The sequence below is a fragment of the Epinephelus fuscoguttatus genome, linkage group LG1 (assembly GCF_011397635.1).
Source record: "Epinephelus fuscoguttatus linkage group LG1, E.fuscoguttatus.final_Chr_v1".
NCBI lineage: Eukaryota > Metazoa > Chordata > Actinopteri > Perciformes > Serranidae > Epinephelus > Epinephelus fuscoguttatus.
In genome coordinates, this window is record NC_064752.1 from 18990475 (window position 1) to 19007694 (window position 17220).

Below are 17220 nucleotides of genomic sequence, written 5' to 3' on the forward strand. Positions count from 1 at the left end.
CCACTGGAACACTGTTCTTACACTTTTAAAACTGTACACCCCATCTTATATACATAATGGAAGCATGAGATATGTTGTATGTTACATATGCTACATGGATGTCACCCTTGCATCACCGCCCATCTCTTTTTTTTCCTCCGATGACTGTTCTTTGGCTTGTTTATTTTATTTTTTGTGTTTTCCCTATCTGATTTTCCTTTGTTAAAAGTGTGTTGAATCTAAAAGAAAGAAATTAGAGTAAAACTGTTAATAACAAAAAAAGGATCTGCTTGGATCAGCTCAACCTGAACCTGGAGCAACATTCAAGACTCGACCTGTTCCTTTACTAACTGACATGGAGGACAATGTCAGAGAAAATGACAAACATGTAAGTAGTGAACTGCACACGTTTGAACAGGTGGATCAACAGGCTGAAGCTGCAGAGGACTGCACTAATTAAAAGACTGCTTGAAACAGAGCTGCATGGCTCAGTTACATGTCCTCCAGAGACGTTTCATGATATAACTCAATAGTGAGAATTAACACGGTTACACCTTTAAGTACCCCCCTCCCTCCGCGTCAGGCTTTACTATCTGCGATTGCGCGTCAGCTCTCATTGGCTGTGAGTGATAATCGGTCAACCAGAGGACCGGAGGGAGGCAGGAGGGCACAGGGCAGCATGTTTACAGCTCCGTGCAGTCATAATTAGCTGCTCTAAACGACTCACTCGCTTTATTCGATTTGTCGCAGACCTCACGCTGGTTTCGCGGCGGTCGTCGACAATGTTTCTGTGCCGCACGGGGAGGCTTTCTGCAGCGGCTCTGGATCAAGCTTTGAAGTCAACGGGTTCGTTTCTAGTGCGAGTCAAAAGACTGAGGGACGTCACTGTGACATTACGCAAGGGGAACACGTTTCAGCGATACCGGTGTTTCTGTGTGTCCGTCGGAGGCGTCGACACAACTCTTGCGCACCTGGGGAAACAACAACAACCGGACACGCAGCCCGCCCAGACTCGGGACTCGTCGTGTGCTTTACACTGGGAACACTTGGACCGAGTGGCTACTGTAGCCGTGAGTCTCTCCAAGCGCGTGCAAAGTGAAGGCGGTTATGTAGATGTTATCACGCAGCCGCTCGAGCACACTAACAGGCGCCACAGGGGAGAGCCCGTGGGTCATGGTTTGTTTACAGGTAACTGGCGGGTTTCCAGTCCACTCTGCTCCACGGGGACAATGCAGACCAGAGGCTTATCCACGAAGAAGAGCAGCGAGGAGCAGACAGCTGACAACAAAGGGGTAATTTACACAGTTCATCTCGAGTGTTTGTCTAACCCCAGTGACCAGTTAACAAGAGCGCACAGGTCCCAGTCTGTGTCCACACACACTGCTCAACTAGCAGGGGAAAACCGTGCAAATGTCCCGGAACCGGTGCCGCCCGCAGTTAACCTCAAAACCATCAAATATGCAAAGAGCTGCCTGCCTGGGCCTCGTCATGTAAGCGGGCAGGCTTGTTATACAACACCACCATGACGCGCTCAGCTGTGTGGGCTGTCTACTGTTGCAGGGAATTCACAGTCGTCCATGTATAATTGATCTGTCTTCACGAGTTGAATGTGAGGTAGCAGAGGTGTTGTTTACAGAGCCGAGAGAGAGAGCACATGCTGATTCACTGCTCAACAGGCTTACAGACACCTGACAGGACAGGGAACTCATTCTGGCTCTTTCATAGAGAGTCACAGTAAGAATGAGTCACTCTGTCCCTTTATTTGAATAGGATGTAAATGATGTGAGCTCTTTAGTAGCGATGAGTCAACACAGTGAGGTGAAAGAGCTGGAGATATAGTCCCCAGTGTTATGCAGGGTTTGAAGCTTACTCTGAATTACATAAATATTGTGTTAGATAGTTAAATAAGACCAAGATTCTACACCTGCAGCTCTGAGAGGCTGTACTCAGGCACAGTGTTGCTTTGGGCTATATGCTAACACCAGTGTGTTAAAATGCTTATGTTAAGCAGGTTTGCCATGTTCACCATTAGCATGCTATCATCACTTAGCACATAGCACATGAGGGCTCAGAGGTAGAGCGTGAAGAAGTGAACATGTAGAGCAGATTGTCCTCCTATCAGAAGATCTGTGGTTCGATGCTCGGCTCCTCGAGTCTGCATGTTGAAGTATCCTTGGGCAAGATACTGAACCCCAGAGCCCCTGATCGGTGTTAAAGAGCATGTGAAAGGTTACTGAGCAGCAGGTGGCACCTCACATTGTAGCTTCGGCCACCAGTGTGTGTGTGTGTGTGTGTGTGAATAGGGGATGAAACGTGTATTGAGCGGGCGGAAGACTAGAAAGGCGCTATACAAGTGTAGTCCATTTACATAGTACAGATGAGGTTTTGAAGAGATGAGATTACTAACAAAATTATTTAAATTGTGACCTGATGGTGGCACTAGAAAGTAAGCGGAAAGGCATCTGGATTCATCATCTAGGAACCATAAATATCCAAACCAAACTCCACTGCAGAGCATCCAGTAGTCATTGAGATATTTTAGTCAGGACCAAAGTGGTGGACAGACCAACATACTGCAACCATGGCTCCAAAAACTTTGAATCTAAGTAATATTTGAACAGAAACTCAAAAATAAAACAGCAGCTCCTTTCTTGGAATTAGAGAACATTTTATTTAGAACTAGACTGATGCATATTAACCAATATCTGCTTATTGCAGGCATCACGTTGACACTGATGTTGGCCCAATGAGGAACAAGGAATTGCTGCATAGATGTGCAAAAAATGTTTGAGATAGTGATCGGCAGTATGACCAAAAAAATGGTATAGGGACAATTCACATAATCACAGGAAAACATAAAGAACCAAGGTTTAAAAAGGTCATATGTAGTGCTTTAATCTGAAGATAGATTATAGCCAATATGAATGATTAATTCTCTCTTCAATATGCACTTCTCTAATGAACACAACTGAAATCCTGAATGACAAAAGTCATTTAATGAATTGGCAAACTGGATTCAGGCGGATTCAGTCGCTTGCAAGTCCCTTAAAAAAGGCTGCCTTCAATTTACTGCATGTATTTAATTTGTATTTAATGCATTTGCCGTACTCATTGGACAGTTGGAGATCAAAATCGACACAGCAAACCAAAGATACCCGTTTTTATTCCACATATTAAAAACCTGGTGCCTATATTACTCACAGTGCAATGAGTTACACAAGTCGGGATGTCCTGATCCTGGCCATATTGATCTATATGGATGTTTTTACTCATAAAACTTTCAAGCACAGCAACTCTCCAACTCTCCGTCTCATCTAGAATAGCAAAAGTACATAAGACTGTTTGTTTATTTATGTTATTTACCAAAGTTATAAGCACTCTTTGCATTTCAGCTCAGAGTGAGAGTCTCTTGCCGTCATCTCTGGCGCATAGTGCTTCCCCGCCCTGCTCAGAGGAGAGACGGACAGCGCTAAAGTGCTGATGACAACCACACTCACCACGTCACTGCAAATGCAATAAAAGACCATGAGCAAAAAGCCTATATGAGTTATATATTAATTTAATTGGCTTACAAAATGTACAGACGACAAAAATAAACACTACAAAAAAAACAGTTCAGGCGAGGCGACACGGATGCAACAAACACCAGAGAATACTCTCTTAAAGGGATAGAGAAACTTTCTTGAGACAGTGGCAAAGGTCGAAGAGAGGGTTTTGATTTTATCCTTAATAGTGCACTGCATTAGCTTCTCAATTTGACAACTGAACTGACTTGAATAACTGAAAGTACTTGATCACTGTATTATATAGAGAAAATGCAAAAATTGGATCCGGACTCCGGTATCAGTAGATATTCTATATTAAATGGCTTGGATCAGGATTGGTGGTTAAAAAAAAAAGGACCTTCATAGGGGCAACCCAAATACTAAGAAAGGCTGGCGTAGCCTCAAGCCTCTAGCTTAAAGCAGACATGAGGAGTGCGCTCCAGAGGTCTGATATCTGAGCTCACTTCTTTGTAACTCCACACCCTCAGATTGTTTTCATTTTTTAACTTGTCCTCTTTGGCCCAACAAACACAACGATTTATCACATGTTACGCAGCTCGTTCTCGAGCCACAGCTGGCTTTACACAAATGTTTTTGCCATTATTTGGTTCAATTTGACTTCTTTTTCAGACTGGTCACTTTTTAGTTTCTGCTGGAGCCTCTGACAGGAGGGATTCACCACTTCACCATTTCCCTCCCACTCTGTCTGTGTTTGTGTGCCACTGTGACTTTGCATGTGTTTTCTTGCCTCTGAAAAGCTGTTATCAGACACAGCAGACCCACTGTTCCCCTCCTATACAACCTCCCTGGCACAACTCCCCTTGGCCGCTCGCTCACATGACCCTCCCACGCTGCTGCCTGCCTTTACTTTTAGCTCGGCCCTGGCTCGCCTCTGAAAGGCAAAAGGCCTGCACCCTCGCCCCCTCTGGCCTTTCTATTGTCCATTGTTGGCAAGTCAGTGAATACGTCACCAAAACTAAGGCTGTATCCAGGGGGGGCTTGGGACGAAATTTAGCAAGACAAATTGCAGGGAAGAGAAAAGTTCAGCTTGTTTTTCTCCTGCTCCCTTCTTCTTCGTCCTCATTGTTTCTGCCTTCTTGATTAATCGTCTGACTCAGGCTCACAAAGGAAGACAGTCTGAAGAAAGAATAATGTCAGCGCAGCAAAAAAAAGGCACAGAGGGATATGAATGAAAGTTACTGTATGTTAGGCCAAATGGCAATGAATGGATTGCCAGCTAAATCTGCCTCTCACAGTTCCAACTTTAAGAAAAGATTTCAGGTTAAGACAACCATGAAGTTACTGTACACAAGGACCCACACATTTTTACCAATGAATTTTACAGGCCATTACTGAACACACACTTCCCAGGTATTTGTAGATAAGCAAACAGCTAGCGCTTGCTAACTTCACTCAATCATTTCCGCCACCAACTACCTTCTTATGCCAATAGATCAGACCAACACCTAAGGGTAGGCTACTTCAGAAAACCGCAAGGCCCCTCCCGTTTTGGGGGAATATAAAACGGGTGTTTGTATTATAATTTTAACAAGTTTGTATGAAGTTTCTCATTAAACAAAAGTTTGTCTTATGGGCGTGTCTAGTAATTGTTTTGCGACCTTGCCTGAATGTGAGCGGAGCATACGCAATACTTCAATAAATTAAGGCTGATAGCATCATGTCCCGTCAGGCTTCCTCTATCCAAGTCGATCAATGACCCAACACACTGGCTGAAATTGCCTATCTATACATGTGAAGACATCTGGATGTCTGATGATTTAATCAAATTGGTGACAATATGTCCTTGATTGTCACCAGGTATCACTGAGCTAACCGGTGTCTGTAAATAACCAACTTGTTAAAAGTTAACTGTTGATCTACAGACTGAGATATAGTTAAAGTTTGATGCTGCAGCAGCCTCCTACTCAAGCCTAACATTAGCTATCCATTGGTAGTAACTGTCACCATTATCACTTAGAGCAGTGGTTCCCAACTGGTGGGTTGTGGGTCCATTTTTAATGGACTGCAAGGGACATGAGAACATGTCAAGTGTGTAAAAAAAACACCCATTATTTTTTAAGTACAGCACAGCACAAGCTTTGAGTGTGAATACAATGAGTGAATAACAGACAGCTACTTAACAGAGACAGCAAACTGGCTCGATGACAAGGCTAAACCCAAGTATGTTGCTGATTTTATCAAACTTCGTAGACCTTGAAAGAATGACCAAGGAGAAACCTGGACTCCGTGGCTGAACTAGTTGGGAACCACTGATTTAGAGATATACCACACTGATGGTGAATAGTCACACATCTTATGTGCCTCAAATCCCAGTGTGAAAGCCTCGGTTTGCCTGCTACAAAACAGCTTTTCAGCATTTTCCTGTTTCTCTCCCTATGTGGCAGCGCACTTGTTTCTCCCAAAATGGGGTATGGCCTTGGTGATGATACAATGCTGGTCTGGTCAATGTGTATGTAGTGATAGATTCGATACTAATGACGTTTTAATTGTCACACAGTTCAGCACTAGATTTTAACGAGGAACATACTTCACTTAACCTTAGACATGTTTGGTAATTTCATTTTAATTAACATTAGAAGCAATAGCTACAACAAAATACAGGGTTTCTACAAAATTTCAAAACCTTTCCATGACTTTTCAAGAACTCATAATAAAAATTTGTTGTCTTGCCCCACTTGCCAGGCATTTTCCTAACAAATCAGATTCAAACTTACTCAAACATAAGTCCAGCTACCTGGCATACATGAAGACAGAGAGGGTACGCAGGCAGAAAATTAAGAAATGTATGTGATGGTAAACAAAATAATGTCACTGCATATGAGAGCAATGTTATGTCGAGAGCTACAAAAAATAAATCTGCCACTATGCTGCCTCACATGGAATCTTATCCACTGAAGATCACTGTAACACTTTCATTACACACAACAAATTCCATGAACCTTACAGGCTTGGAAAATGTGACTGTGAAATTCCACGTTTTCCATGACTGTAGAAACCCTGAATATATATTCAAAACATCCTGTTAATTCCACACCATTCCCAGGCCTGGAAAACCGTTCGTCTAATTTCATAACCTTTCCTGGACTTTAATGACTGTGGGAACGCTGTGTATGTGTCAAGGAAGCACTTTGAGGCCCTGCGGCACTCAGCAAGTTTGAACTTATTGTTGAACATGTGGAAGTTACAGAACAAGTTACCAAACTTGTACAATAAATATGCCGTTGCACACATTTAAGCTACGCAACCACACAGTTCAGTGGAGTGCTTTACATTTTCAGTCCTACATCTAGAGTTTTACTTAGAGAAAACTACTGTTTGTTTTACATTTGAGTGGATGATTTTACATGTTTTGCAAGATCTAAAGTTACTCTTTTAATGCTTATATCGCCCCAGTTATTTCTGTATTCTTACATCTGCTCATTTCTGCTGGATTATCAGGAAAACTATGCACCTACACACATTTTCCATCAACCTCATCACTTGTTCTGGTCACTGTTAAAGTTGGCCTTGACTTGATAGTCTACCATAATAATGAATTGCCTCTTAAAGTGGTCACTGCAGTATTCTTTGTATTCACTAAGTTGTCTCAGCTTTGTAGGCACAAAGTCAATATTATGTCTAATAATAGACTGATTCCATACAGGCTGGAGCTGCTTCCTGTTTACTGTGGGGAGGATTGTGTTTCCTCACAGCAGAAATATATATTTGTATAACTTCTCTGGACACAATGCCCTCTGTTCAGCTGCCCTTTTTACTGTTTCAATTCCAGTTTAACAGCCCGCATCATCAAAATGAAAAAATAGCAGGCAATAAAGCTGAAATTATTTTCGGCCCATAATCCCTTAATCATAATAGAAACCTCTAATTAACCTGGAATGGCTCCCCGAGAAGATATTTGGCTATAATTGCATTACAACAGCAGCATGATCAGGCAACAGATTTGTGTCCACAGCACTGGTATCAAAAAATGAATTTTGGCTCTGAATGCTTGGCCATATTTTTGCTTGTTTACTTACAGTTGGTCAGATATTTGCTGATTGAGTCACACTTTTATTCTAACACAGGGCTCTGTTTCAGAAGGCTGCATCTCTTTGTGATTCAGTATTGATTTTTACTTTAACTCCTGCTGTTCTTTGCTTTTATGAACCATAATTATTTATTATCTTCATTACGACTACAGATGGGAATTGATTCGATTTTATTGACACCTCTGCTTATTGGCCTGATTCTTTATCAATTCCTTTATCGATTCCTGATCATTTTAATATGTGGCAAAAAAAGCAGGCCTACACACTGAGTCTGAACACACTCATTTTACCCTCCCTGTGACTCAAGTGTGAAAGGTGAAGCTGATGTAAGCTGGCTGTACCAACAGTCTGTCTGTCATCATCTAACATTAATGAAATGAGAGAATATTTGTACAGCATTTGTTTTCATTTAGGTTTTCTCAGTCATAGAAAAAATCTGCCAGCCTGTGGTGCTTATGTTATTATAACAGGATATTTACCCTCGGTAACCTACGTGTGGATTGTTAAATATGTCATTGCTCGACATAGCTCTGAGTAGTGACTGAAAGAATGAGATAGCGGATACAAGCGGCCGAAATAAGTCTCCTCCGTAGGGTGGTTGGGCTCAGCCTTAGAGATAGGGTGAGGAGCTTGGACATCTGGAGGGAGCTCGGAGTAGAGCTGCTGCTCCTTCATGTCAAAAGGGGACAGTTGAGGTGGTTCGGGCATCTGATCAGGATGCCTCCTGGGTGCCTCTTGTTCGAGGTGTTTCGGGCACAACCCACTGGTAGGAGACCCTGGGGCAGACCCAGAGCATGATGGAGTGATTACATATCTCATTTAGCCTGGGAACGCCTCGGGGTCCCCCAGAAGGAGCTGGAAAGCGTTGCTGGGGAGAGGAAGTCTGGGGTGCTTTGCTTGGCCTGCTGCCCCCACGACCTGGCCCCAGACAAGCGGATGAAAATGGATGGATGAATGGAATTTAAACTCATGTTGAGTAGACAGATGTTTCAGCATATTGCTAGTGTTTCCACCCATACTTGAAATGATCATTTTACAGATATATCAAGTAGTATTTTTGTCATCTGTCTTCATGAAATGAAGCCTTTAGACCATTTCTTCCTCTCCACAATGACTCCTCCTAGTTGCGGGTTTGACGTCATTGTATGCTGCAATGTGAAGCTGTCAGGAAGTCATACCAGCATTGATAAGAGGAGTTGATAAAGGCTGGAGACATGTCATTCTGATGGATCAGACAATTAGGAACCAGTTCTCAACTGGAAGTGGTTCTTGATTCCCATCCCTTTTTACGCCCCTATTAACACTAGCGTCCCTTAGATGTGCGGTGTCCCTGTACCTAATAATTTCTAAATTCCTAAAAAGAGTCCCAGCATTCAGGTAACTCACTATTAAAGGTTGAGCTCTTGGTTTATAGTGCAGGAGGGGCTCTGGTCACAGCCAGATATGAACTGAAATGGTTTGAAGAGGTTTTATATCAGTATGCTGCCAAAAACAGGTCGAGCTCAGCCTGGGAAAATGCAGATTGCAGTTATACACAGTATTTATCTCACATAATGTCTGGACAGTGACTAAAATTAGTCCCTGAGAAATTAGCATTATGATAAATCAGAATGATGATTAGATTTTGATGGAGAGATATGATGAAAGGTTTTATATCAAATGGTTAAGTCTTGCATCTTGATTTTTTTTTTGTACATTACTATACCGCCTATACAGGCTCTGCTGCATTAAGCATGACTGCTGTTTCAAACTGCAGCCCTTCAGGCGTCAGTCAGCGGGAGGATTGTGTTTATTTACATGCTGTATTGTCAACATACTGCAGGCCTTCTCTTTTTTTACGTTTTGCTTCTCCAGCTGCTCTGTGAGTCACGTCTACACCATCAATGCTCCGTTAGTCTGTTGTCCTGTTGCTGTTGAGTGTTTTGTAGTTCACTAATCTGTTGTATTGCCAGCGCACACTGGAGTGACCTGCCTGCTCCCTGCGACATGTCAGACGGTTGGATTGTGTCTGGTGCTTGTTCATCTCAGAGAGTGGTGTGTCTGGGGGAGAGTAATGTATGTGTTTGTGCACTTGTGAGAGGCTCTTTGTGTGTGTGTGTGTGTGTGTGTGTGTGTGTGTGTGTGTGTGTGTGTGTGTGTGTAAGAGAACGTGACAGGCTTTGTTCATGTGAGTGTGTGAAAGGTTAAGTGTTAATGTGAACTACCTAAACCACACAGCAGCAGTCTATGTTTAATCAGCTGACTTGGCAGCAGGATGAATAGAGGAAGCTTGTAAAAGTCCAGGCTTTGTTTGACCTACTTGTACGACCTCAACTTTGACCGAGATGATGCACAAAATTCACAGCACGTGATTTTTCTTTCAGTATTTTGATGATGCATGTATTTCTGTATCTGACCTAAAAAAATAAAAAAGGATGTTTGTTGTAGCTCAGTTTGGACAAAAAGTCTCCAACATACATACATCTGTGTTTGGTGATTCTGCAGAACATCAGGAAAGGGAAATTCTGGCAAAGTTTTAAAGATAAAAACTTCACTGCAATTTGGGATTTTGTTGTAGCAGTCCCAGTAAGTGAGGCTTTGGGGTTGTACACATGCCACAGCTTTAACTGTCTGGAAAACCCAAGGTCAGGTGCTGGGTACTGCCTTTTCTCTGCCAGCTTTCAAGAGCGTGGTGTCAGGTTGCACCTAAGGTTGCTAAGCAACCTCAACAAGGCCCATATCATAGCCTGTTTACCTGAAATCCTGAGTGCAGAGCTGATCTTCCAGGTGCCCTTTGTGCGTAGGCCTACGGTCCGTGGGACAGATGTAAAGATCTGGCAGCCCTGCACAAACATGATCAACTTCTTCAAAGTATTTATCACAGACTGATATTTACGGAGGAAGGTAAAGATATCTGTCGGCTGTGATTGGCTCGTCCTCATCAGATGAGGCCCTTGCGCCCTGAAAAATAGGTGCTCAGGAACCAGTGAACACCGTGACGGCATAGCAGCGGCAGCCATTACATTATGCAATCAACACTAACTTCATATGATAAGTTAAAGCAAAAAATCTATTTCCACTTATAATGAAGTCTTTTGTCAAGTCAAGAGTAACAAACTGATGTCAGGCGTCTGTGTCACCACTACAACAAACAAACACTGGTTGGTTGTTTGAGCTTTTCTGCTTTGTGTGCTTAAATTCAGAAAGTGGTCAAGAGCTGTGACATCAGTTTAACCAGAAGTGAAGCCTCCGTCTTGTCAATTTTGTAGTTTGAGGGAGTCTTGGAATACTAACATGAAAAGTTTCCAGATTTTGTATGCCAAGTGGAAACTATGCCCACAATTTTAATCCGCCTCCTCTTCACCATTCGTAACTCGTCTCTGTTTTTGTCTAGATGTCTTCTTATAGACACGTTCTCCTCCTCTCCTTTCTGCAGCACCATGGATTGATTCTCAATTCATCCTGTAGTTTCATTTTGTTCTGATCACTCCCTCCAATTCTGTTCTCTCGTTTTTATTTTTTTTGTCCAGGATGAGCTGAATGTAAAGGAGGCCTCTGCTACCTACTCATCTACAACAAAGGCCCCGGGGGAGCCGGAGCCAGAGGAAGGAAAACCAAACAAGACCCAGCAGCTAAAAAAAGTCTTCAAGGAGTATGGAGCGGTGGGAGTCTTCTTTCACGTAGGGATCTCCCTCATGTCCCTGGGAATGTTCTACCTCCTTATATCCAGGTAACTAAACATCAGTTGACTGCTTTTTCTACAGGCAGAGGGCCAGTGGCCACATATCATAGGTCCTGTTAGCAGCTGGATTGAGTATTTTGTAGAGATGCACTGATTTAATATTGGCCAATAATCACCTAGTTGACTACGATTGGCCTATAAGCAAATAAGACAGCATTCACAGATGGCAGTTGCTGATGTATTTCACGTAGTCGACGTAGTCACATCAATTTTGCGCAGGCTAGAAAGCAGCACTCAAGACTCATCTGTGTCCCATCATCCCAGGGACAATAAAAAACATGTATGGGACAAAGAGAGATCTTTCTCAGGACGCCTTTTGGACAATATATCCTAATGAAATCTGCAAGAGGAGAGCTAGTTAACGTTAGCTGTTAGCAGCTGGCGGGGGCCAGAATCAGCTAACCGAGGTTGTCTTGAGTCACTGTGTGATGCGTTCAAGCTCTATTCTGTAAAATTAATTATTGGGCAAAGGTAAAATAACATTATCATGGTGAGTTCAACTTGTAGAATTTAATTTTTGCTGAGAAACTGAAATAAATGCAGTTGTTCGAAGTGGAAAGTTATGAAATAATAAATAGTTAAAATGGATATCAGAGAAGAAATTACAATATATATTGTATAAAGACTTTTGAAGTTTTTTTTTTTGTCAAGTAGTTTTTAGTGCTCATTCACAGGCAGTGTAATGAATGAGTGAATGACTTTAAAACAGTTCTGTTATTTTTTATAATTAAAATTCCTTTGTTTTCCTGGCACAAAAGGGAGAATAAAGAACAACAAAAACAAAATAAATATGAACAACAGAAACATTGGTATCGGCTATCGACTAAATTGTTGTTTTAAACACTGATATCGGCACAAAATTTACAAATCAGTGCATCCCTAGTATTTTTATTTAATCGTAATTCCCATTTTTTCTGAACGTAGATGAAGGATTGATGAATGGTTTTTAGGTGCGAAATCAATCAGCTCTACCCACACTGCTATAAAAACGTGTAGGGTGCACTGTGACCTTATCTGGTCCTGTTGTCTTATTTTGTAACCAATAGTTTTTTTTAATTCTAATTTAATGTCTACATATAGATTACTTGCTAAAAAGTCACAATATGTCAAGTGTGGCTACGATTTAGCAGAAAGACAAAACACATTATAAATTACTCCCCTGAGCATATTTCCAGACATACTGATTCTCAACAGAAGGAGAAGGATTCCCCCACTGACGACAAACCATATTCCATATTGATCATTTACACCCTGCAGCTGAAGGCAACATATTCTGAAATTCTCCAATGTATTTTTAATAAATGAAGGAAATGACAGACTGAAAAGCAGATGAAGCAGAGTGAAGGGAAAGGACACTACAAACAAGTAAAATGCAAGACTTCAGCACGTTACCAAATAACTGGAATGCATCAGACATCACTTACTAATATTATCTCGCAGTTTGAGAGCATCTGAGTGTAACATTTCCTATAAACCTAAAAGATGTGCACAGGAAATTACTGACCCGTGGGCTGCTTTTACACAGAGGAATGCAAAATGTCTGGTGCAAATTGGCAGAAAATGAGACCTGTTATATGAGAGAAAGCAAAGTACGGGCTCTTGAGAACGTCCACTCAGTCTGCCACATTACACTGGCCCTGCTGCTGTTGAAATACTACTGGCTGAGTCAGACACTAAGATCATGCTGAATAAAACATGAGTTCATTTTCTCATCTTGCAAGTGTTTCTGTTAGACTTTTACAACAACACATGCAGAATGTTAAATATTTGGCTCTTCATTCAACTGTCTTCTAAACTTTGTAATCTTCTATTGATGGTGACAGACGGTGAGAAGCTAAAGCAGCGCAGCACAACCTCAGATCTGGTAAAAGTATCACTCCAGACCTTTTTCAGGCCGTTGTCTGTCACTGTGTTCACATACCAGGGGCCTGAATACCACAGAGACTTGGCAGGGATTATCTGACAGCTCAGGCATTTCCTCGCATAGCTGATAATGACCCTTGATCTGAAAACGGACTGTAACAACCACTGAGCATTATCACCATGAGGCCACAGAGCCTGAGCACACGGCCTGCTAAATGCAGTGCTGTGTGCTGGGTAAACAGTTGTCAGGGTGCAGATGCATCCTCATATTTAGCTGACTTAAATTTGCTGAATGCAACAGAGCTGTTAATGTGAGACAGAGAGAGACGCTCGATTGATCAAAGCAGCTTTAAGCTTTGTGTTAGCACATCCTTCACATATTTATTTCTGCTAATGGCTCAAATGAAAATGCTGCGTCTCTACAAAACTGTCTCACAAAGGCTGTGATACGTGTAGCTTTGTATGATTTCACACACTTGAGATTGTGGTGCTTCTTGTGCTACTGACATCAATTTAAATAGCTCAGAAGGCTCCAAAATCAACTAATATACAACATTCTGGATTGAAAACAGCTCCCTCTAGTGGAGAAGATAAAGCTGACTTATACTTAAAACCACTTCAGGTAAACCAAATGGGAGTAACAGACTTTATTTGTTGACTTTTATATTTGATTTCTTGAAATCCTTCAGGATGCAACAAGCCATGAGCAAAAGCTTGGCAGTAACAAAGAGAAGTTGTTACCACAGCATGAGGTGCTAGGACTTACTTTTTGGGCAATGAAGTTTTAATATTTTTCTTGCAGACATTTTTTTAGATATTTGTTTTGGGCTTGTGGTCTGCAGAAATCCAGATAATGGCCCATAGTGAGTAACCTTATTGTTTATGAGTTGGTTCAGGGTTTGCATGGCTGCTGCTAAATGTGCATACGTCTAATAATAGTAATAATAATAATAATAATAATAATAATAATAATAATAGTATTATATTATGATATGTTATATTATTGTGTTTATATTCTCAATATGTTGGATTTTTTTTTAAATTTTCATTTAAATGTAGATTTTTTAATATTCATAATTATGATAATTTCTTATTAATATTATTACTATCATTATTATTATGTTTATACTCAATATGTTGAAATTTTACTAATTTATTTTCTAAATGTTATTTCTTGTTTAAATGTAAAAAAAAATTCATTTTTTATTCATTTTGTTTTTTGTTTACTATCATTTATTGTATTTTGTTTTTACTAAAATTTTATTTATTTTTTGTTTTTTAAATGTTTTTTATTTTGTTTAAATGTAGGTTTTTTTTAAATAGATTTTTAAAAATAATTTCTTTTAATATTATTACTATCATTATTATGTTTATATTCTCAATATGCTGGAATATTATTTAACTTTTTTAATGTTTATTTCTTGTTTAAATGACGATTTTTTAAATATATTTTTTAAAATTTGTAATAATAATCATTCCTTTTAATATTATTACTATCATTATTATGCTTATACTCAATATGTTGGAATTTAATTTATTCATTTTCTAAATGTTTATTTCTTGTTTAAATGTAGATTTTTTTTATTGATTTTGTTTTTTTGTTTAATATCACTGATTGTATATTTTATTACTAAAACTTTATTTTATCTTATTATTTTTACTTAAGCATTTAACTTTTTTAATTATTTGAAATATAATTTATATATTATTTTATGTTATTTTTAATGTTTTTTTCCTTCCTGCCTCATGTTGAAAGTCTTGATTATTTCAAATGAGATGCTAAAGAGTTGTGATAATTAAGTGGTGAAGTTGAGGTAAATATATATCACAGATACCAGAACATGCACATGTTGAGGGCATCACCTGAAAAATCTGTGTACGTGCACAGTGGACTGGTGCCAATAATTTAATACAGTGATACTCAACTTACAGCCCATGGGCCCATTCTGGCCAGCAGCAGGGTGCCAGGTGGTTCGCTGACCATAAATTATTTTCTTGTGATTTTAAATGTAAATAAGGTGCCAGAGTGCATAAAAAACTCAAAATAGAGCTTGTTTGTGAAAAATAAAAAGCCAGGGGGGGATCTCTCAGACCTACCGACAGAGGTGTGGGGTAATTATTTGTATATTAATCATCAGTGTTTATTTATTAACTGGCCCCTGACCACCTGTCAGTTTGCCAAAGTGGCCCCTGAGTTAAGCAAGTGGAGTATTCCTGATTTAATACAAAGAAAAATGTGCGAAGAAAATTTGTGAGTGATCGCCCAACACGTTAATCCTGTGTCCTTCTAACCAGTTTTCTGTGTCATCTGTCTCCCCAGTGGGATCGATATGGCAGCCGTGCTGTGCAAAGTGGGCTTCAGCGAGGCGGTTGTTCGGTCTAAAATGGCAGCGGGGACGAGCACGTTCGTCTTGGCCTACGCCATCCACAAGCTCTTTGCCCCAGTTCGCATCAGCATCACTTTGGTGTCTGTGCCTCTCATCGTGCGCTACTTCAGAAAGACTGGTCTCTTTAAACCGCCCACACCTGCACCCTGATGACCCTCCTCTGCTCCTCTGCTGCCTCGCCAAGCAACAAACATCCTGACTGTTAATGGCCATAATTAAAACTCCTGTACATATCCTTACTCACTCGCCTTCACATAGAAAAGCCTCATCCTTTCTCAGTTGTCATTGTGAATTCAGGTGAAACATTTCCTTCATTAGTTCCAGCTGAAGTAGAATCGAAGTGTTTGGTTGTGTGACTGTAGGATTAAAACGTCTCAAGTGCAACAGCTCTGTATGTGGAGTCTTAATGTATGAGCATTTCAAACACCAGAAACAAAAGGCAAAAAAAAGCTCAAGTATTTATTTACAATCAGAGGTAAGATCAGGGATTTTAAGCTCTTTCAGTGGGCGGGTTCGTATCTTAATGCTGTGAAGGTTCCCCGTGGGGACAAGTGGAAAAAGCTGATCTCTCCTCCACTGTTCCCTGTTAGCTGACTAGGCCATGTTCTGGTGTTATGTGAATCAGCAGAATAATTCAGGTTCTCTGTCTCCTACCTCGCTCCTCTCCCTCCCCTTAGCCTCTGTCTCCCCTACATTGCTTTTATTTTCTGCTGTTGTTTTGCTTCCCTGCTATTTTTCTCCTCAACACCTCTCCTGGCATCCATTTTCTCCCCCTCATATCCCTTTGCTCTTCTTCTCCTCCCTCTTTTCCCCCTTCTATCGTCTCTCCCTGTGGTTCTTTAATATTGCAAATGCCACTGCCCAAGCTGTAATGTCGAGTACATTAATCTGAGTGAAACTGATCGTGGTTCATTGCAAGCTTTGGATGACAAATGTTGGTTTGTGAGGGTTTGTTGTTCTTTCAGATTGAATGGACTGTATTTAACTATTAAAAGAGAAGCTCTCTTTTATATTTAGAGTGTTTTTGTTACGAAATACCAACACCATCGCGCACTAAGTCACAGAGGAAGTTTTTAAGGGTTTTTAACCACCATGTCACCATTTCTTGGAGAGGTGCCACTTTCAGTTGCACTTCTCCTTTCCCACCACACTGGGGAGCTCCTGAACTACAAATACAGCGCTGTCCGTCCACCACTCCTCTAGTAAAACCACATCACACACATCCTCATCTCTCATAAGATTGAATGTCTTTGTACTCTTATTGTCTTCAAGATGGATACCAGCATTATGTCACAAGAAGGAGCATCACTCCTCGTGCATCTCGCAGATATGATGTAGTAAAAAGCTTCCCAAACTTCTCTAGTGTTGCTCGGCGTGACAGATCGCTGTCTATAAAGGAAAGATAAAGTCAGAGTACAAATGCTGTGAGATTACTCAACACATAAAGCATTCACACGTTTTATTTTCTATGATCCGTCAACTCAAAACACTAGTCCTAATAATAAAAAACTAAACCATGTGTTTCCTAAAGGGTTATGTCATCATGCACTGACCAGTTTAAGTCCTCATAAAAATTCATTATTTCTGGCTGTATTTTATCACAGCAGGTATGATGCAACCTCCACTTCCTGTCCTCCCTTCTCTCTCTTTTTCCTTGATGGTTTTGAGGGTCAGCC

At 40.7% G+C, this 17220-nt stretch overlaps 1 protein-coding gene across 1 annotated transcript; it reads left to right on the plus strand.

The window, feature by feature from the left end:
* Positions 1-596: 596 nt before the first annotated feature.
* On the plus strand, positions 597-15928 carry fam210b (family with sequence similarity 210 member B). The gene is made up of 3 exons (XM_049589505.1): positions 597-1271; positions 11083-11282; positions 15478-15928. Exons 1-3 carry the CDS (start codon positions 762-764, stop codon positions 15692-15694), a joined length of 927 nt encoding a protein of 308 aa, XP_049445462.1. The 5' UTR covers positions 597-761; the 3' UTR covers positions 15695-15928.
* Positions 15929-17220: the final 1292 nt, after the last annotated feature.

Bases quoted from the DNA above. Each gene is read 5' to 3' on its own strand.
- fam210b (XM_049589505.1), top strand. From the start codon at position 762: ATGTTTCTGTGCCGCACGGGGAGGCTTTCTGCAGCGGCTCTGGATCAA. The intron at 1,272-11,082 runs GTAATTTACACA...TTTTTTGTCCAG, and splicing joins AGACAGCTGACAACAAAGGG to GATGAGCTGAATGTAAAGGA. The intron at 11,283-15,477 runs GTAACTAAACAT...CTGTCTCCCCAG, and splicing joins TTCTACCTCCTTATATCCAG to TGGGATCGATATGGCAGCCG.